We start from the raw sequence: 22,303 nt of genomic DNA on the forward strand, positions 1-22,303 counted from the left end.
ATTACTTCTTTTTAAAAGGATACCACATTTATCCCTTTTGTGCGGGGGTTTCAAATTTTAATGAGCTACTTGGAACCAACAAAAGCTTAGTGGAAGGAAGCAAATCCATGTTGCCCTGTCTTTGAGGGGTACATTTCATCCACAGTCCCCTCGTCATTTTCCCTCTTCTGCTTCACGTCTGTCATGACCTGAACAGCCTCATGGATCACGCGCTAGGGTGGACTGCCTCTGCTGAGGCCCAAATGAGATGAAGCCAGAGCAACTTGAACCCAAATCTCTGATACTCTGAGCAAAAATATACCTTTCCTTTTAAAATTTATATCAGTTATTTCTTCAGAAATCAGAAACTGGCTGACAAATAATGTTTATTGTTCTCTTCTCTAAATTCCCAAGAGAGTCCTAGTCCAAACTTCTTCAGAATGTGAGAGAGATTAGAGATAAGAATTTGAAAGAAGTTACTAAAGTTGAATAGAGTTTTTAGTGTATACCCTAATCCAGCATTTATCACTTTTTCCCCCCCTTTGGGCCACATGCTACCTCTATATCTTTAATTTGTTTTACTTAAAAAAATTTTTTTTATTGGATATTTTTTTTTTTACATTTTTTTACCCTATCCCCACCTCCCAGGAACCCCCATCCCATCCCCCCTCCTCCTGCTTTTATGAGGATGTGGCCCCCACCAACCCCCCACTCCCACCTCCCCACCCTCGAATTCCCCTACACTCGGCGTCCAGCCTTCATGGATCCAAGGATCTCCTCTCCCACCTATGCCCGACAAAACCATCCGCCCAATCAATGTGTGTGAAGGAGTCTACGGCAGGAGGTCCAGTGTCAGACTTGAGCTCCTCTCTAATCAATGTAAGATGGACATTGATTAAATCAAGCCTTCATACCAGGGCGCAGAGAAGGCCTTTACGGCTACTGAGCAAGCACACAACAGACCAACCTTACCGCAGCGATCCCGGACCACGAGGTTGCGGCCTTCCTTCAGGTGTATGGTGAGGAGGTACGCGAAAGGGCTCGGGAGGTGACTCACACAATCACTAGCTTCTCCAAGAGTCTGCACAGAAGAAAAAGGTATCTGAGTCTGAAATGTGAGGCCAAGCAGAGGGAATGCTTACTCTAAGAGGGAAAGACAAAAGTCACACCGATCAACTATGAACCTCAGCTGTCACACACTTTGATTTGATGGCATGGTTATGACTGCATTATTAGATAATTCTTTTCACATTTTCCCCAATGGGATTTTATTTGACCTCAGAGGTAATCACAAGATGAACTTTCCAACAATCATATGAATAGTATGTCAATGTCCAAAACCCTTAAACTTCTTTATTTATTGTGAGATTTCTTACTATAAAACTGTATACTTGGACTGGAGAGATGACTCAGCCGTTAGGCATTCTCTGTGTAATTATGAGGACTGGGGTTCCAGTCCCAACACCCACATAATAAGCCAAAAATATTCTATGCATATCTGCAACCCCAGCTCTAGGGAGGTGGAGACAAGAGGATTATTAGAGTTGGCTGGATGCCAGCCTAGCAGAAAACATGTGTGTCTTGGTGCAGGGAAAGGTTCTGCTTCAGAGGACCAAGTGGAAAGTAATGGGAAGTGATGTCCCCCTCTGGCCTCCAGGTACATAATAGGCAAGTACCCACACATGCACAGGTAGGCCTGCACACATACACACACACACACACACACACACACACACACACACGATGGGGTTTGAAAAAGAATAAGTTGAAAAAAGAGGACAACACATGGGAGAAGAAATAACATGAAGAGAGGAGGACGTGGCTGGTTACCACAGAGGTGTGTTCATATATCCACCTCAGCTCTTGAATGTCTCCCACATCTTGTTAATATTCCCACCAAACCTCAACTCCTATAGACTTCCTCCACATGGGCTACAATGTCAACTCTTGGCAAAAGTTTCAGCTTTCCAGCCCACCAGGCACCATGGTGCCCTTACCTATTTCCCCACATCCACACTTGACCGTCTCAACTCTGTGCTTTCTGGCTCAGGCACACTTCACTTTCATTCTTCAGTATCTACTCTCTGTGTCTCCATTTACACTCTCATGCTCTCCCATCCCCTAAGCTCTGCCATTTACCTCTCAAGGAAATCAACTGTCATGGGCCATGGTCATAAATGCAAGTCTGTTTTATGAATACCTATGAATCGTATGAATCTCATGCAATGTTTGAACGAGTTCAAATTTCTGCCTTTCTTCAAAGGGGACAGATGGAATAATTTATTATTCCTTCATTAGGCATTCAGTCAATTGATCCTGTGGGCTGCTGCCACCCTTGACAAGCTTCTTTTTCAAAGTTTCAGAGGGCTTCAAAAGGCTTTTTGTCCTCTTCCCTACCAAACTCAGTTGCATAGTTACTGTGTGTATTTTTAGCCAAATCTATTCCAGGCTAACCAATCAATAAACCTGAATTAATTTCTTCCAGCTAGAAGTTGCAAGATGTGTTTCAATAGGTGGGCAGCCTGCCATATACTTTAAAGATAAAGAAGCAAGGAAATACAGTTGGTAAGAAGTATTTTCAATGCTGATGTCAGTGTTAGTGGGAAGGAATGTCACTCACAGATTGTTCTTCAAATTGCTGAGATGTCATAGAAGCATTCAGATCGTCATTGCCATGAGTCTTCTGTAAACATAAAGAAAAGCCTGTTTTAGGAAAGCAAACGACTATTGACTGTGATACCATCCTACCTCAACCCTTTGGAAATCTGATATTTGTATGCCTACTTTCAGGTACATGGGAAGTGTTCCTAGCTATGTGACAAGAAGAGATGAACTCAGAGGTGTCTATCAGGTCATGGTCTCTGTAACATACGTCTTTGATTAGAGCATGACTCAGGTCCTAGATTATGAACATATCCATGCAGAGAACAAACAACTTGTGCCCACCTGAAGGCTGATGCACTTCATTGAATACACTCAAACCCACATGCATACTATCACTGTCTTAGCATTCAAAGGTGTCCTAATCCCCCTTGGGAGGCCCAGGCTAATGACAGACAGGAGTGCAACAACAGGTCAGTCCAGTGCCAGGAAACTTCTCCTTCAGGTTATTGGTCTTGCTTTGATTGGCTGTGTCTAAATGACATCCAGACAAGATAAGTAGGGCTATCAACAATTAGATTCTTACTCCAATTTCTAGATGTCAAAGGGATTCTTTGCATGTCTTTTATTCTGCTTCTAATCCCACACATTTTATTTCTGCCTGATTTACTTATACTAATGCTGGTGTTTTAATACCTAGAACCAATAATAACCAGGACTCTCTGGTGCTCTGTAGCCTGGAAGGTCTCCACTACCATCTAATTTTATTAAATGAATCAGTACTCCAATTGACCAAGCTTGTTTGAAAACAGTCCTCCAAAGCTATCAGGGCTGGGATCAGAATTTCAATTTATTATTAGCCAAGAGTTATTAGCATTTATTTATTTACTTATTCATTCATTCATTTATTCATTCATTCATTCATTTATTTGTGTGTGTTGTGTCTTATCTACATGTATGCACATGTACCATGTTTATTCCTGGTGCCTTTGGAGGCAGAAAATGATGTTGGAGCCCCTGGAACTAGAGTTAGGGAAGGTAGTTTGCTGAACCTGGGTTCTCTGTAAGAGCAGCAGCCACTTTTAACTGCTGAGTCATCTCCCCAGGTCCCATCTTCCATTTTGAATTGGTATATGGCTAAAACACATTATGCCGTAGCATTGCAGTCTATGTATAATCTCAAAGTTAGCATTACTCTATTTAGTAGTAATGTTACTTAAATGATGAAATTAGTCTACACATATGCCATAATTTATATACTATTGCAAAAGAATGCCAAGCCTTTATTTAAATACACCGCAAGTTTTCTCACTTAGAGTAGCAGGGAAATTTCATGTGAGCAATGACATTAATTCAACGTTATGGCTGGTTTTACTCACAGAAGTCACAGAACTTAAAGTTATGGTTCCCACAGCCACCGTAACTGTCACACACCATACATACACAGGGAGGAAGGAAAATGATTACCATAAGAACAGGAAAGCATTCCATATGCACAAGAGGACAACTTATAGCAGCTGGGAGACACATAACTTAGACTACTCCTGTGCACTCTTACACAGAATACAGAGAATTATCCACTGAGCAGAATCCACAATGTTCTTATCTCCTCTGTAAACCTAATAACTGGATGTATGCTTCTGACTCTGTGTCTTAGTAAAGGTAGCACAGTTGAAATGTATGTCATAAGGAATGGCTGATATCCCAATGCCATTAGATGTTAGTGTTTATGTTCTCAATAACAATAATCACGCATATTAGATTTGCTTTAATTTATCACAAGTTAATTCACCACACACAAAGGTTGCCATATTGCTATGACTGCTGTGACTTTCAACAGGAGTAAATTTGGACAACTGCTCTATGGTCAGGACACACAACAATTCTGACGCTCCGAAAACTCCTTCATTCTATCCCACTATGCTAAAATTTCCATCCTCTTCCTCACCTAAGACAGTCACTGGTCTATTTCTGTCATGTAATTTTGTCACTTATAGATTAACCTGTCAAAAAGAATCATGCAGTATGTCAACTTATGGAATCTTTCACTTTGCTCAATGCCTTTGAACCCATCCAAATTCCCATCCTTAATTACCAAGTAGCATTCCATCTCATGAGCGTACAGATTGATGAGGTATTGATTTTAAACAGACTGTTTATAAGTACATACTCAGGAAAGGATTGATATTTTTGAGCATCAAAAAATCTAGTAAATGTCACCAAATTATATTAAGACCTATTATCTACTATCTAATACATGTGAGGGTGTTCATCTCTCATGCAAAGCAATACTGCCTTTAGGCAGGTGTCATTTCTTTGATTTAGCTTTAGTGACACATGAGTCTACACTAAATGCTCCATTATACTTTAGTGTACTACCATATATAGGAAGTTAATCCATAATTTGTGTCCCCCTTAGATGTGAATCCGTAACTTAAAGGAATAAAAAGTTCAAAGTTTGACCTCTGATGACTAAACACATGTAGAGACATGCCACTACATTTACATAATTGTGAATACACTCTTACATGTGCCTGTGCACACATACACACACACACACACACACACACACACACACACAATCTTGGCACCAAGGATCTTGAAAACAAAACATGGTCATGAGCAAATAAACTTTTCCACACACTGAATTTGATCTTGTATTAATGTCACCTTCTATGTGGCTGTCAGAGAACCTAGCTATGCAGTATACATGAGAACCAAAACAAAGTGGGTCATGCTGGATGCCTGATTTCAGTAGGCCAAGACATACACCCACATGCAGAAGAGCTGACAATAAGGAACAAAGTTGGCTGAGATCAATTGTTTTATTTTTAAAACAAATCCATAAAAGCATATGAATATATAACTGAGTATTATGTGGCAGATGATTTAAATTCTGTAATCTGCTTTAGGCTTTCAACACTATGAATATTTAAGAATAGAGGATCAAATGCAAACATCTACTAGACAAAAGGATTATTAACATAAGCAACAGGAATATGAGGGCCAGATAGCTGGATAGGTCATTAAGCAGCCAGGAAACAGTGAGAGAATAAGGAGAAGACATCTAATAATCAACATATCAACCTAGTCTTCCCATATTCCACCTCTGCACAATCAGAAGGTCCTTCGAAACTCTGTTAAGGTCTATATTTAGTTTTTTTACACCTCCAAGATTGTCCCTGAAACAAAACTGCAGAATGCCATCTAACTTAACCCTTGACACAGAAAGTATGTGTGTATAGACTTGCCTGGGATGTTATGAAATTGTACTCAGAAAACTAAAGCCCATTACAAAATTCAGCCCTCATTCTCTTTTGTTTACTTTTAAAGAAAATTCATTTGAATTCCAGCTCCACCTATTCATTTCTGTGTCCTTCCTGCCACGACATCAGAAGCAAGTTGTGACAGAATCCTTTTTGTCCACAAAGTTAAACACAGTTACCATCTGGACATATACAATTCCTGATATCAGTGCTTGGCCAGTTCCCAGGCACTTCTTCAACCATGAGTAATATTTGCAAATGACCTTTCATAAGTTCTTGCAAGGTTTTTTTGCAAGAGTTGTGTCAGCAAAACAATCCACCTGTTTATATTTGCTTATCACGTTGTAATTCACAAACAAATACTATCATCTTCTACTAAGGAGTCCAAAGATTGTCATTGCATCGCCCATTTATGGCAAAGAACCGAGAGCCAGGAGGCCAAACAGTCACTAACAAGCAGCAAGAGAATTAGGTCTTTGGGGAGACTTTAAAGCCTCACTCTTCATAAGAGCACAGCTGTGTCAAAAGCACCTATAACAGCCACCTTATCAGACATACTGGGAAACAGAAACACCCTGTAATAAAAAGGTTCCAACTCAGGGCGACGTAGATGCATTCATATTCCTTAACAAACAAGAATAAGTCAGAAAGACCTTGACTCACACCCGCTCCTACTATTTCTTTGTGTCTTTGAAATTTTTTGCTTACATTTCCAAACATGGAGACTTAAACAACTTGTATTCATTATGTGTTTGGTTTTGATTTAATTTTCAGTCTTTACATGGCCAGGAAGCTTTCATTGCTGTCAAATTATTTGATATCCCCTCATTCAGTTAAGTAATGCTGCAGTTAAGAAGCTGGGCTTTAGAAGACACCTTATGTACCAAGGAACACCAGATCTTAGTTAGCACATTCCCAACCCAACAGAGATTCTTAATAGGGACCACAGCATCTCATAGTAGCTTTAGCTTGAAAGGCAAATGCAGACATCATAAGCATATTTATCTATATATGTATCTAGTTAGCATATATATGTATATACATACATAAATAACATACACACATACACACACACACACATACACATATATACATCTCTGTAGGATTTGTACAAATGTTTGGGGGAGAAAATTCCATTGCTAATCATTGGGAAGCTGCAATTAAACAACAGGGAAGTCTTCTACACAACTAATAACACACATATGTATGTTGGTAGTGGCTAGTGCTTTTCAGTATTCTAAGGTTCTTTGACCAACCCTCTGTCCCTAGTCTCAGTGACAATGAAGTCACCTCCAGAGAAAGACTGCAAGACACCTCAGTCACCTCCTAATTCTGCAGAGCCTTGCCACTGACTAGAAAAACTTTAAAAGAATTGATTTCTCCTGGTTCTAGAGTCTGGAAGTCCAAATTCAAAATTCTGAAAACTGTGGTTCTCAATGAGGTTATTTACTTCTTGTAGACAGCTGCCTTCTCCATATGTCTTGACATAGTGTAGAGGAAAAAAAATGTCTGGGCTTTTTCCTCTGTTACTAAAATGTCAGTACGATTGGATGAGAAGCTCTGGGATTATACCCTCATTTAGACTCTACCTTCTCATAAATGCCACATCTCCAATACAGTCAGTGGGGTGAAGGACTTCTTCATATAAATGGGGGGGCACAACTCAACCCTTAGCAACAACTCTTCCCACTAAGAACCTAGACATCTGAAGTGACAATCAGGAGAGGTGTAGTTACTGGGCTTCTGCAGAAGAGTGCCAGCTCCTGGTGCTTAATCATGATTATCAACTTGATAGGATTTAGCATAACAATGGAAACTCTCTGGGACTATCTAAGGAGAGGGTTTCTAGATTAGGTTGATTAAGATGCAAAGGGCCACTCAGGATGAGAAGCACCATTCCATGGGTCAGGATCCTGGACCAAAAGTGAAGAGCATCAGCATGCATCTCCTCATACTTCCTGGCTGCAGAGCAGTGTGATGTGCCGCTGCTTAAGCTACTCCGCCATGGCTTGCTTGACACGGCGAGACGTAGACTTGAACCATCGTCCCGTTTGTTTACAAAACGAAAACAGTAATTATAAAATTAAAAAACAAGCAAAAAAAGGAAACAGTAATTACAAAATTACAAAGAAATTAATGTATAGCCTAAGTAAATGGCAATGTACAACAAATCAAACAATGTGTCAACTGGAAGAGAGAAGTCATACCAAGAAGCTAGGTGACTTCAGGAAGACAACCTATGCCACAGAGCATGAAGAATTCTAGTTTCATCAGCTTGGCCAGATCCCACTTAAGAGATGAATGTTGAACCAACATTGGTCCAGGAAAAAAATGTGTCAAGTTCTCATCTGCAACTCTGCCTTCATTGTGAGACAGATACTGATATGAATGCCACTCATTGATGCCATGTACTCTTTGCACTGGGACTCACATGCACTAACCACCCAATTCTGATGTGATTTCTCACAAAGACTAACTCTGGCATAAAAACGGGCCTAACAATTGCCCTGCAATATTGCAATTCTGAGACCCACATTTCTCCCAACAAATTAATAAAGTTCATGTTGATTTTAAATTGACTTCAAAGGATTCTTGGCTGAAATAAAGAATGGACCTTTTATTGAAAAAAAAAAAAAGATTGTGGGAGACATACTTGTTAATTCTCATTGTAAATTAGTTGTTTTTCCCCTCTTATAACAGTGTTCTATGAGTGCCCATTAAAAATCAATCTTTGCAGTTCCATGGCCACCAGGTAGTTAAAACCATAATCTCACAGCCTGCTGACTCAAATCAATGATACATTTTCCCAGGGGCAGCTGCGTCAGGCTCTAATTTCCCTATTTTGTCTACCTCCTCTTCCTATACTAGTCCCTCCCTCATATTACTGATTCCCATCCAAAGCAGACAGAATATATCCATCAGTAGAGTAAAAGCATGCTGCTATGAAGACCAAGCCAGGATGAACACACTGGGTGCAGAGATTGGGAAAAAAATACCATAAAGGAGAGAACTTCCGTTCAATGTTGAAGGTCATAGATGATGTGTAGAAGAGGGGAACACAGGGGTAAGGAACTGGAAGTAGATGAGAGATGACAAGAGGGGTTTCCTATATTGGGGATGGTTTTGTGTACCCCCAGATGCTGATTTCTGTGCCCAGAGATCTGGTTGCAGTCCAGACGTTAGCGTTGTCATGATTATTGGAGCACCCCCTATCTCGATAATATGTAAAAATTGTTTTCTAATTGTTTGCCAATAGCTGGGCAGGAGGAGAGGTGAGGCAGGACTTCTGATCCCAGTCAGGGTGGACCAAGAGAGAAAGAGAGAGGTGGGGGTGGAAGAGAAGATGGACCATGAGGATTCACCATGAGCAGGTCTCGAAGGGAGTCACCATGAGGACACACATGGAGCAGAGCAAGCCAAGGTAAGGCTCAGCTGGAAGGTAAAGGGCCATGTGGCTGGGAAGTAACCCAGGCCAGTATGGTCTGCTTAGAATAGATGAGTATTTGCCGAGCTATAGTGCATGAAGCCCTTTAACAAATATAAGGTCTCCATGTCTTTATTTCAGAGTGAAAACTGGATAGGACAGTAGAGGAGAAACTCCCAGAATTACATTTACATTCACAGAGTGAGAAAAAAGAACAATTTCACCTTAGCATCTCGAGCTTGAGCTAGGAGACATAATGGTGATATTGCCTACAGTATATTTGTGAGGGCACTTCAGGAGATAATGCCTTGCATTCACACAACTTGAGCCCATGTTTCTAGGCGCTATCAACACACATGACTCTGAAGATCAAAGGGGGCTTGGTGGAATCTTCTTCCCCCAACCCTCCTCTAACCCCTTGACTAGCAGCTGCTGCTGTGGCTGCTCTGAGCATCTGCGCAGATTTTCCTGCTGCTGCCTGTCTTGCAGGCTCTCGCATGCCATCTCCCTATACATTTACTTCTATCACTCTGTCCCTGACTTTGTCTTCTCTTCTTGTTTTCTGACTATAAGCTGATACTTCTCTTTGCTTACTGACACAGGTGGTTCTGGAAAAGTGGCTGGAGAATTCAGACATGTTGGGTATTTGAAGTGTTCTCACAAGGTTACAAGCTCTGGCCGACACTAAACACGGAGGACAACTACATAGTGTGCCCACGCTATCCAGACCACAGAGTTCACTGCCTCCCTCCTCTGGGAAGTTACAAGCCGTACGCCATGCACCAACGATGCTTGTAAACCTCTAATTGTCCCTGTTGTATATCGTGCTGGTCACATGACAACCAGTGGTATCTTTGTTACTTCCCTCCTTTCCCATAAAAGTTAAAGATATCTGTGGAATATATATAAGGTAGAAAAATGTGTCAGGTACAAAAGACTTATAAGCCCAAGACCAAGACTCCAATGACAGAAATTCATAGTTAGAATTTCTATTGTCATTAAATAAAGCATCTTTTTAGCAGTTTCTTTTCTTTTTTAAACTTTTTATTGATTTTTTTGTGAGTTTCAAATCATGTACCCCAGTCCCACTCATCTCCCCACCCATACTCTACAGGCTCCCTCCAAATAACACACAGACTCTCTTCTCTCTCTCTCTCTCTCTCTCTCTCTCTCTCTCTCTCTCTCACACACACAGACACACACACACACACACACAGAGAGAGAGAGAGAGAGAGAGAGAGAGAGAGAGAGAGAGAGATTAGAAAAACATCTCATTGTAGAAGCTGAAGTATTTCACAGTGTGTCCCACAGTATACCCCTCTGTCCACACACCATCACTTGCAAATGTTCATTGAAATTAGTCATTGGTCTGGTTCAAGATCTCTAGCTTCCGTGACACCATCAATATTGGACCCTCACCAGGATTGCTCCCAGTTATCCTGCTATTGTCTTGGATCATGGAGATCCTGCAGTTTTATATCAGCAGGATTGGCACTTCCATGTGTCCCAATTATTCACAGATTATATAGATTTTGGAGGGGACCAACTCAGAGCCCTGGGTCTAGGCCTGGGCAGTAGCTGAGCTGGTCAGCTTGCTGGCTCTCCCATACATGCACCACCAGGGCAAGCTCTCTAGAGCTGCTCCTGCTAGGCTACACAATGCCAGCATCAGTCAAGAAAACAAAAATATTAAATTCATTTATTTTTAAGTTTTTAGCAGATTTGGACTAGAACATCTCCACCTTCCTAGACCTCTCTACACTTCCAGCTAACGTCTTCTAAAATACTGTATTTATGTAGATGAAATGCCCAACACTGGGGAGAGGGAACTTGTAGAGTTCATCTAGTGGAGGGATGGGGTTGCCATGCCACAGTTAAAAACTCTGACCCAAATTTGTCTCAGTCTAAAAGAACTTCAGGGACAAAAATGGAGAGGAGATTGAGGAAAAGGTGGTCTAGTGATCAGCCTAAATTGGGATCCAGCTAAAGAAGACGCTCCAAGGCCTGACACTATTACTGATGTTATGGTATGCCTACAGACAGGAGACTAGCATGGTGGCCCTCCAAGAGGCCCAGTAAGCAGCTGAAAGGATCAGATGCAGATACTTACACCCAACCAATGGACAGAAGCCAGGACCCCTGTGGTTGAATCAGGGAAAAGCTGGAAGAAGCTGAGTAGGTGGGTAACCCCATAGGAAGGCCAGCAGTCTCAACTAACCTGGACTTCTGAGATCTCTCGGACAATGAGCCACCAACCAGGCAGCACACACCAGCAGATATGAGGCCCCGATAGGCTCATATACAGCAGAGGACTGCCTGGTCTGGCCTCAGTGAGAGAAGATGCACCTAACCCTTTAGAGACTTGAGGTCCCAGGGAGTGGGGAGGTCTTGTGGGGTAGGGGTGGGATGGGGACATCCTCTTGGATATGGGGGAGGAGGAATGAGATGAGGGACAGTTGGAGTGGTAAACTGGGAGTGTGATAATGACTGGGGTGTAAAAAAAAGATTAAATAATAAGTATTATTATTAAATAAAAGGAATACTTTCTCAGAAAAGAACACATTAGTTTCATTAAGTCATAAATCTAAAAATCTCATGATAAAAGTACTAACAGTTCTAGTAGCTCTAGGAAATTTTTTTTTTCCAGAGGTAAAGCCACTTGTACAGTACCCATGCTCCTGAAAACAAACCCTCACCTATGCATTATAAGTAAGCTGCCCTAATGGGTTGACACAAAACACCAATGGCAATAGCAAAAACAAACAAACCAACACCCCACAAAAGTAGATGAGAATAGAAAGGGGTTAGGAAGGGAATCCCAGAGCAGGAAGAGACAAAATACAGATAAACAGTATCAAAATACATAATATAAATTTACAGAAATGTTACAACGAAAGCCACTATAATAGGTAATTAATAAAACAATAAAACCAAGCTAAGAAAATAGAGGGGGGAAAAGACTTAAAACAAAAGTAAAGAAATATTAAATAACAACAAAAATCTAGCCATTCAAAGAAATGCATGCAATAGACACCTGCATTCTTTATTCGCAATATCTAAGTCGTGGAACAAGCCCAGTGGCCAGGCACAGGTAAATGGATGTATATACACAATGGAATATTCTTCACCACAAAGGAGAACAAACACATGCTTTTTCCCAGAAAATGGGTAAGACTAGTGTATCATATTAAGCAAATTAAGCCAGTCTCAAAAAATCAGGTACCGCACATACTTTCTCTCAAATGTGGCATCTAAAAATATACTTGTAAACTAAAATATAGATGAATAGACAAAAGGAATAGAATCAAGAAGAGTGGAGATGACTATAAATAAAAGCAGTATCACCAGAGCACACTATATATTTATAAAAAAAAAAAAAATCACCATGAAGCCCACTTTTATTTAACTAATAAATGCTAGTAGGAAATCAATTTTGAGAACCCGCAAATAAAACTCTATTAACCTGGGTCAATTGCTATCAATGATTTTTTTAATTAAATGTAGTTGAACATGTACTGTTGTGGGCAAAGAACAAGGCTCTCAGAAAAGGACGAATTAGACGCTCCCCTTGTAGCCGTGCACAATTTATGGGGAAGGAATGAGGGAGAAACTCTTCTTTGTGTAACAGACAATTTATGGGGAAGGAATGGGGTAGAAACCCTTCTTTCCATGTGATAACCTCTGAACTTTCAGTGGGAAAGACCCATGTCATGCAGAAGGACCAGGGACGATTCAGGAACTGTGCAGAATGCTCACTAGTCCCCTATGATCATGGTGTGGTATTCATTGTAAGTAATAACCTTCACAATGTTTGATCTACACAGCTCTCAAATATTTATATTTATTAAACAAAGACTACAGAAAAGCTAAAATAGTTAAGCATCCATAGCTTGAACATCTTTCTAGCTTAAAATTGTTAGTCTATCAAAGCCAAGAAATCTACCCAGACTCAGACAAATGCAATGATGATGAAGATAAGTTCTAAGATCTGATCAACAGGTTTGCCTTCCCATACTGCTTAGTAAATCTACTTCATTTGCATTTCGTAAAATGGAACCATATTTCAAAGTCACAAATATTAAATATAACATTCTCCAAAGACTGTCTCCCGTTAAGGTCAAAATAAAGATAGCTGAGGTCTTGATTTAGTGAGTAGCAATGGCCAAAAGAACATGGTCATAGCACTGCCATTCCCCAAGGCCATTCCCCAGGGAAGTTCAGATACATTACATGATCAACAGATTTTTACCCAAAAGCCTCAGCTGAAGACTTAATTTTTATACAACTCTCTGATTAATCCTGAATACATAAAAAAATTAGCCTCTTCTTTCAACATGGGAGCCTACTTCAGCATCATTAATTAAGAGAAATTTCAACAAACAAAAAATTTAAATTCTTCTTCCAAAACCAAAATTTTTCACATAATTACACTGGACAGTTAGCCTTCCTGAAACAATAAAGCTCTGAAAAAAAACACTCAAGTGATAAAAGTTTGATCACTGGTTTCTAACATCTATTTTTCAGAGAATTAAGGGAAGTTCTCAAAACCTAATATGCATCATGATTGAAACACCACAGGCCTATACCACGGGAGGGAAGTGTACCCTTCGGGCTCTGGTTATCAAAGAGAAACATCCACTCCATATAAAACGTAGTCTGCATGCTTGTCTACAAGTGTTTCCCAGTCTTCTCATGCTGTAATCCTTTAATACAGATAAGGCCCTTTAATACATACAGCTCCTCATGTTGTGGTGACCCCCAACCATAAAATTATTTTAGCTACTTCATAACTGTAATTTTGCTACTGTTACAAATTATAACGGAAGTATCTGATATGCAGGATATCTGATGTGTGACTCCCATGAAAAGGTCATTTGATGCCCCTCCCCCCACAAGGGGTTGAGAACCACTGGTCTACTGCTGTACAGGGTCTAGAAAATCACATTGTTCACATTGTCTGTAAGTCTAAATAAGCTAGCGATGGCAGAAGGATTTCATTTATAGCTACTCCTCACCTCAGTGTGGAAAAAGGCAACCTACTGAAGGCAAGAGGAAGAGGAGGAGAGGGGAAGAACCAAAGGTTAAAGTTGTGTGCTCTGTGTCTTTGCCAGGAAATGGATCAGAAATACCTCAGCCACTAGGGCTGTTGAAGCCTTAAACGATCCTGGAAGTTTCCTTTGTGCTAGCTTTTAAATACATAGAGGTCGTCCCTAAAACAAATGGGAACACCAGTGCAATCAATAGTACATTAATTTAAATTCTTGTAAATGACATTCTCTCCATCCAGGATAACCACAAAGTAACTCTTACCCAAATTTCCCAAGGACAGTGAATGCACTTTAAAAAAAAAAAAAAAATGCTAGGAAGAGCCCAGGCCTTACCTCTGGCTCTTCGGGAGCATCCCTTCCAAGGGGAGGTTTGGGCAGATCCAGGCCACTCTGGCTGAATGCCTGCCACTCTTCTGCGGGAGAGGCATAGATCTCTTCAGAGTCGGTGTCCACCCCGTGGACATGGCTTGCTTCCTCCTGGCTCCAGTCCAGTTCTTCCTCAGACTGCTTCAGTGAGCTGCTGCTACTCTTCGGGACAATGCCTGCAGTGGACAGGCTGTTTGGTACTGAGATGTAAGATGACTGGGGCCCTGAGTAAGGCCGGCCTTCAGGGGCCAAAGCCTCTGCTTCCAGGAGGTCAGGCACTGAGAGGCTTAGGCGCCTGTCCAGGTGATGTTGCACCCTTAAATCCAAAGGTTTGCTTGGGCTCTTTTTAGCCTTTTTCTTGCTCAGGTTGATTAATAAAGGTCTGGTCCGCTGTTTTAATGATCCCCAGACAGATGGTTTATCCAGATCCATAACTGCATGAAGAATCAAGAATTCCACTCTTCAAGAGTGTGCCTCTACTGGAAAATAGTCTGTGACTTCTGCAAAACAAAGCATAAAGAGAGGAGGACGTGAGACTTCTCGGTCTGTAAGGGGATGCTCAAAAGAAATTGATTCAGAAAATTCACTCTTGATCCCTTAATGAGAAGTAAAACATTAAGGTCATAAATTTCACAAAGATCATGAGAGGCAATTTTTAAGACACATACTATTTAAGAGTTTTAAAATCAGTAGTAATAGAAAAGTAAAAAATGGGATTATCAGGTTGAGCCTAAGCTTCGTAGACAATGACTATTTATTCCTCTCTAGAGATAGCAGAGCTAAGACATTTGCTAAGGCAGTTACTACAACATTTCTTCACCATAAGCCATACATAGACTTTTCTAAATGAAGGACCACTAAGTATTTGCTGTAATCAGGAACTGGGGTCCAGGAGGAAAAGCATGCTGGTATCTCACATGTGGGTGGATGGGGATGGCTACACAGACACATAAATAGTCCCACTGAAAATTCCATGATGATTCAACATATAACAGGTTGGATTAGTCAGAGAGCCAATAAAAATCAAATTTAGAGAAATGAACCTATTTCACATGACAAATGCTTCATAGTATCCTTTTGATGTGATTGGAGTATGACGGGAACACTGGGACCTCGGCTGCAGGAATGTTGCCACATTTGGCTGAGGAACAAAGCTGAGAGCTTGGTGGGGGTGGGGAAGCACTTTCTAAAAGCAATGCTTGGTGCCTTTTTGACTCCTACCCTCTCATTTCAAGACAAAGTAGTTTCGTAGTGGAAAGAACAGTCAAGAATCTCTATAAGTCAATGTTCCCATGGCCATTAGCATACTGAAGATTAGAAAATGGATCTCTGTAGCCCAAGCCTACTGCCTATCACCATAGGCAAGAGATTCTCCCAGAATGCACTTGGTGTCTCTAGCACTACAGACAAGTCCTTGGAATCTAAAGACAGACTCTTTGGGTTCAAATTCTACTTTGCTACATGCTTCCTTGATGTGGGTCCAGGGTCATGCCATCATATTATATCCCACTTTACTTAGTTCTCCAGTGAGGATGAGACTATGCAGTCAGAGAAAATGAGATCACATCCTAAAGCTTCTGAGAACTTAATGGAGGACATTCACAATTTGACAGGTACTATAATGGATCTAGGGTATAAGTCACAGCCTCCAGGGACTCATCATAGAAATAAAAGCAACACAACCCAAGTGAAACATCTGAGATTAATCTACCCAAAATCCATAGTGATTACAACAGGCTACAGTACTTCACACTGAAAAATGTTATTCTGATCAACAACAAAAGTGAAGACACAGTCTCAAATAACAGGAAGTTCTGATATGTTACAAGTAAAACACATACACACACACACACACACATACACGCACACACACAGACAGACACACACACATATAACATATACCTAAAGCTTAAGAGCTAATATCCACATACAAGAAAAATTATGCAATATTTGTCTTTCTGAGTCTGTGTTGCTTTATTCAGGCACAATGGGCTGATGGACAGACAAATGTACAGAGACTTGACAAACTACATATGACACACACAATTAAAGACATATAGTCTCATCACAAAGAAAGGGAAGTGGTGACAAAGTCCAACTCCTACTTAGAAGCGTTTTGCAATGTATGGATACTAGGAGACAGTAAAACAGTTTCCTCAAATGAAGGGACACTAACTATGTCAGCCTCAGTCCACAGCAGGCCTCATGTTTAGGAGTAGATGCCAACACCAGATTTTTTTTTGGATTTGTTTTGTTATTTTTCATGTGAGCTTTCTTTGCTTTTCATTGGTTTGTCTGTTCATTTGTTTGTTTACAGCAGTGCTTCTCAACTTGTGGGTCATGGTCCCTAACAACTCTTTCACGGAAGTTGCCTCAGGCTACTGAAAAACACAGATACATTACAGTTCACAACAGTAGCAAAATTACATTTATGAAGTAGCAGTGAAAATAATCTTATGGCTGGGGGTCACCACAACGTAAGGAACTGTATTAAAGGGACACATCATTAGGAAGCTTGAGAACCACTGGTTTAGAGAGAAAGAAGGATCATGAAGTTGGGTGTGTACGGAGTGTGAAGGAGATGGGAGGGGCTGGAAGACAGCAAAGAATCTGATTAAAATATATATAGAATGTGACTACTTAAAAAACAAAAAAACATGAAAATGGAGATGGATACCAGTAAATTCTAAGGAAAAACAAATGACCTTGGATCTGGGAGTAACATAAGAGCCAGGAGAAGTCTGGAGAAAGAAAATAGCACAAGGAAAAGATAACTGGTACACACGAACATGACTGTACTGGGAGCAATAGAAGACAAAACACTCAGTGAATGGACTCTAAATACAAACCCTATAGCATTTGAAAGGGTTGCAGGACCACTAAAGAGTTCATACAGGTAATAAAAGGGGAAGACAGAGGTAAGGCAGCAGGGACGACCTTACGTGTTCACACTCCCAGGCACACAGGGTTCTCAAAGAAGCCCCTTGTACCACCTGAAACTGACTCATTGAGGAGGGCATTAAGACAAATTTTGTTTTAATGCTATAATAAAATGTTATAATAAAACCTAACAATATTCATGGTATTCAAATAATTAAAACCAATCAATGTATCAGATGAATCCGATTCCCAAGAATCTGCCTTGCAACAGAACTTCCTGGCAATCACTATTTAGAATCTAAGTCCTTAAGGAGATTTGCGTGCCCCTGGTGGGGAAGTCTATTTGTTTTGAGAAGAAACTATGAGAAGAATCGAGTGCTTATGCAAAGGAATGATTTGGAATCTTTGTATCTATTAAATATAAAAAAGATGGTGGTAGGATTTAAAAACACACCTCTGAAGAGCCAGTTGCGTGTGGGAAAGCATTATGTCATCCATGCACTGAACTACCTGTGCTTCCAAATACATCCTCTCCATTTACTCTGCGTAGAGGAGGTTGATGGAAGAGGACATTAGCAACCATTAGAATACTTTCAGGAGAAACTCATTTCCTTGGATAACCATGGATCTACTCTTCATCATGCCAGCACTGTCTCCTAAATGGAATCGCACAGCACGTAACTTTCCAAGTTGACTCCTTTCAAGCTGTACTCTGAGACTGACCCAATTTGTTGCCCCCAGAATCAGTGAAGTGGACTACTTCTTGATTTCTGAGAGCAGTCCACTATCATGTATGCACACCACACACTGATTAATTTCCCTTGAGGCACAGGTGGGGACTTTCTAGTGTTAAGTTCTTTCAACTAAAACTGTTCTAAGTATGTGCAGAGGTATTTTCCATTCTCTGAAGTAAATGGTCAACAATGCTTTCACTGGGTCATGAGGCAAAAGAATTTTTCCCTCATATGGAGGTTTCCTGGATGCTGGTATGAATTCCTTTTTTTTTTATTTCCCACTAACAAGTTGAGGAATACACTTGTTTCATGCCCTCTGTAGCATTGATATTGTTAATATTTTGATTTAGTTTTTGTAATTATTAGAATGTCTTTAAATGTTCATTTTCCTAATGGTATGTGATATTGAAGAATGGTTTGGGGCATTAATTTGCTACCTTATATGTAGTTGGAACTGTCAGTTTAAGACATTTGTCGATTTGTTTTATTATAAGGCTTTTAGTTCTCTTACTCTTGGCTTATGAGAGTTCAATATATATTTTGAATATAAGAGCCTCGATGAGCATATAACTTGCAAATATTCACCCTATTTTTGTAGCTTGTATCTCATGCTGTTATGAACATCCTTTGCAGATCAAGACTTCTGAATTAGCAAAGGTAGGTTTTTATAAGTGTAATGACCTTAACATGTCCTATGCAACATGCTTAGTTTCATAACTAAATATCTATTGTCTAACTTCAGTTTACTAAGGATAGCTCCAGTGTTTTCTTCTAGGGGTTTTGTCATTTTACATTCAGAGCTATGTCCCATTCTAACAAAATATCTGCATACAAGGTTAGATTTAGGTCAAAGGTTTTTTTTTTTTTTTTAATATATGGATAACAATTTATTCCAAACCTAAGGTTGGAACACTGTCCTCTTCTAATTAATTACTTAGCTGCTATCTCAATGAAACTTGACATATTTGTGAGGGGAGGAGCCCTGGGCTGTCTATTCTGTTCCACTTACCCACACACCCATCACTTTCCACTCCCATACTCTTGATTATCAGGACAGCATCCACCCTTAAAATCAGCTTATGCAACCCCTCTACATTCATTCTTCTCGAGAATTGCTTAGTGATTCTGTTAAACACATCACTGTCAAACATACTAAACTGAAGCACTCTGGATTTAATATAACAACAAGAAAAATACATCAGGATATCTGTGTGGGTACTCTCAAAACTACTCAAAAATTTATATATAATTGCAAAAGACCATGGTAGTGGCAAAGCAAACAGCATGCAAAACCAAACAATGTGTTATAAGAAATCTCTTTTCTCTGGTGGAGCTTTAGTCTAAATGGCACTTCCAAGCCATTGTTTTTGTGTTTTTCTTTTCAATTATCTGTGTTTTTCCACCAGTCTGGCATGATCACACAATTGGCATGTTTCTGGGAAGAAGTCAAAGCTAACTCCTGTCTAGCTCAGATGAATCTCAATTTTGACTGTCTTCCCTTTTTAGCTTATTTCATTTTATCTGGATATAGAAGTCTTCTTAATAACTTTTGCAAAAAAAACAAAATTAAAAACCATTCTGCCCATTAAAGTTTATAACAAAACAAAATACACTGAAACAAAAGTGTGCAAATACAAAAATATTTGTCATGAAAAAAAAAACCACAAAAACAAAATCCTATGTGTTCTTAAAGGCATACTGCAAACTGGGGTTCAGTCTCTTTTAGAATTAGAAACTTCTTATAATATGCAGTGTGTACTTCAGAAGTAAGCAATGCTAAAAGAAGAAATCCAAGGAGGACTTACCCAGTGAGAAAGAAAAGCCCAGTGAGATAAACCTACCTATTTGAATATGAAATATGACACAACTTTCCTTTTCTCAAAGAATATTTGAAGCAAACCCAAATATTAACTTTTCTCTGGTCTTAACTGAAAAGGCTCCTGTCAGAAACACCCAACAGACTGCAAATTAAAATGCAAGCTTCTTAGTATGGTGGTGTGGTTGCCAACAGTTGGTTGAATGTTTACAAATAGAGAGTAGAGTGGATCAAATATCCTCAATATAAAGAAAGTATAAATCTGGTCATTTCACATTGTACATGAAAGCATCACACAATACACATTAAATATAATAATTACTGTGTACCAACTAAAGAGAAAGATATACTAAAACTCTTTTGCAAGAATATACTCATGTTTTATAAAAGCAACAGCAAAGGTTTCATCTCTTCACAAAACAAAATGCTTCTGCTACCCTGCCCAAAACCTCAGCTTTCACTAAATGAGTAAAAATAAGCATTGTGCCTTTCAAAACCACTTAGGGCAGGACAAGATCTTTATAGGAAACAGCCCAAGCCAAGGAGACTAATGGTGCGCCCATCTATATTACGGTTTCAGACATTCTCCAAAGTTGGCAGTTAACAGCTCCTCAAATGGAAAAAGAAAAAGACATCAACACTGGCTCTTAAAGTGTCTGACTGACCCTGAGCCACACCAGTAGCTGAATCAGAACCATAAAGAAAGAAAGCCAAGCTCAGAGAGACAGTAGCAGTTTCCCTCAGGGGCTTAACAGAGCTTAACAAGACTCAAAGTGCTTCTCATAGCACCTCTGTGGCAGTGGTTCTCAACCTGTGGGTCATGACATCTCTGTGGGTCAAACAACCCTTTCAAAGGGGTCGCATAGCAGATATCCTGCATATCAGGTATTTACATTATGATTCATAACATTAGCAAAATTAAACTTATGAAGTAGCAATGAAAATAATTTTATGGCTGGGGGTCACTACAACATAAGGAACAGTATTAAAATGTCAAAGCATTAGGAAAGTTGAGAACTGCTACTCTGTAGTAAGGTTATTTTCACAACATAAATATAAACTCATATGGTAGAATAAGAGGCAGTGTCTTCCACTATATCATTTTTTAATCAAGAGATATGGATCCAGAATTTTGGCAGAGTAAAAAGTACTACTTAAACACAAATTTGGGGATATTTTTATCTTTATCCAATGAAGAGTGGCCTGTACAAGGAGTACTTGGTTTTTATGGTTTCAGGACATTCTGATTCTCATTAGCTGCTTAAAGGCTATACTCACTCAGCCAGAGATCACAAGTACAAATCACTTCAACACCTGTAGTGCACTTTAGTTGTATATGGAGAGATTAAATCTAGTTACAAAGCTAGAAAGTCACTCACAACTATGTCAAGTATCACCGATTTTTCTTCACACTTCAGTGTGCCTACCTGTCTGTCTGTCTGTCTATCCATAACTCTCTTTCTATCATCTATGTATCTATGTACCTATGTATATGTGTATGAATGTATCTATCTTTCTATGTATCTATCTACATATCTATGTAGATGTGTATGTATGTATGTATGTATATATGTATGTATGTATCTATCCACCTATCTATCTATCATCTATTTATTTTTATCGAATATACTGGCTTGAATCCAATATATCCACATGCATTAAAGTATTTTGCAAGTATTAACTATATGCAGAATTATTAAGTATATAAAGGATGGATAGGCTACATCATTTCATCATATGTCTTAATGGAGGGTTCATTCAAGCTTTCCTGACTTTGCGTGCTTGAGTAGATTAGGGAGCCTTTCATTTATGTGCAGTACTGTCGTCATATACTTCAGATTATGCCATCATATATTTTCAGAATCTGGACACTCAGTGATTCCCAGATGGGGACTGGTCATGTGTTTTTATGTGAAACTCTCTTGTTCTTATTTTTATACTTTGTTTTCTTTGGTTCCTTTTTTTTACCATTATGTGAATATAAATAAATATTATAGAGCACACAAGTATTGATGACTTACTTCAGGAAGTAAAACTAAAAGCAATTGTATTTCCTATGTAGATCTTTCTGATAACTTTTTACAAATATCATGATAGAAGTGGCCACTATACTAACATTGTATTTACTTAATTTATGCATTTGATTAGATATAATTCCTGGATATAGTTACTGATTCATTTAATTATAA

At 39.5% G+C, this 22,303-nt stretch overlaps 1 protein-coding gene across 4 annotated transcripts in view; it reads right to left on the reverse strand.

Moving 5' to 3' along the window:
- Mctp2 (multiple C2 and transmembrane domain containing 2) overlaps positions 1-22,303 on the reverse strand; it is a 219,887-nt gene that overhangs the window by 163,596 nt on the left and 33,988 nt on the right. For all 4 annotated transcript variants that reach the window (XM_076935826.1, XM_034495257.2, XM_076935828.1 and 1 more), the window contains exons 2-4: positions 14,652-15,184; positions 2,600-2,662; positions 952-1,060 (exon numbers count right to left, since the gene is read on the reverse strand). In XM_076935826.1, the coding sequence (XP_076791941.1) occupies positions 952-1,060; positions 2,600-2,662; positions 14,652-15,116 (637 nt within the window). In that variant the 5' untranslated portion in view covers positions 15,117-15,184. The remainder of the gene's footprint in view (positions 1-951; positions 1,061-2,599; positions 2,663-14,651; positions 15,185-22,303) is intronic.

This window comes from Arvicanthis niloticus, chromosome 1, assembly GCF_011762505.2.
Source record: "Arvicanthis niloticus isolate mArvNil1 chromosome 1, mArvNil1.pat.X, whole genome shotgun sequence".
NCBI classification, from domain to species: domain Eukaryota; kingdom Metazoa; phylum Chordata; class Mammalia; order Rodentia; family Muridae; genus Arvicanthis; species Arvicanthis niloticus.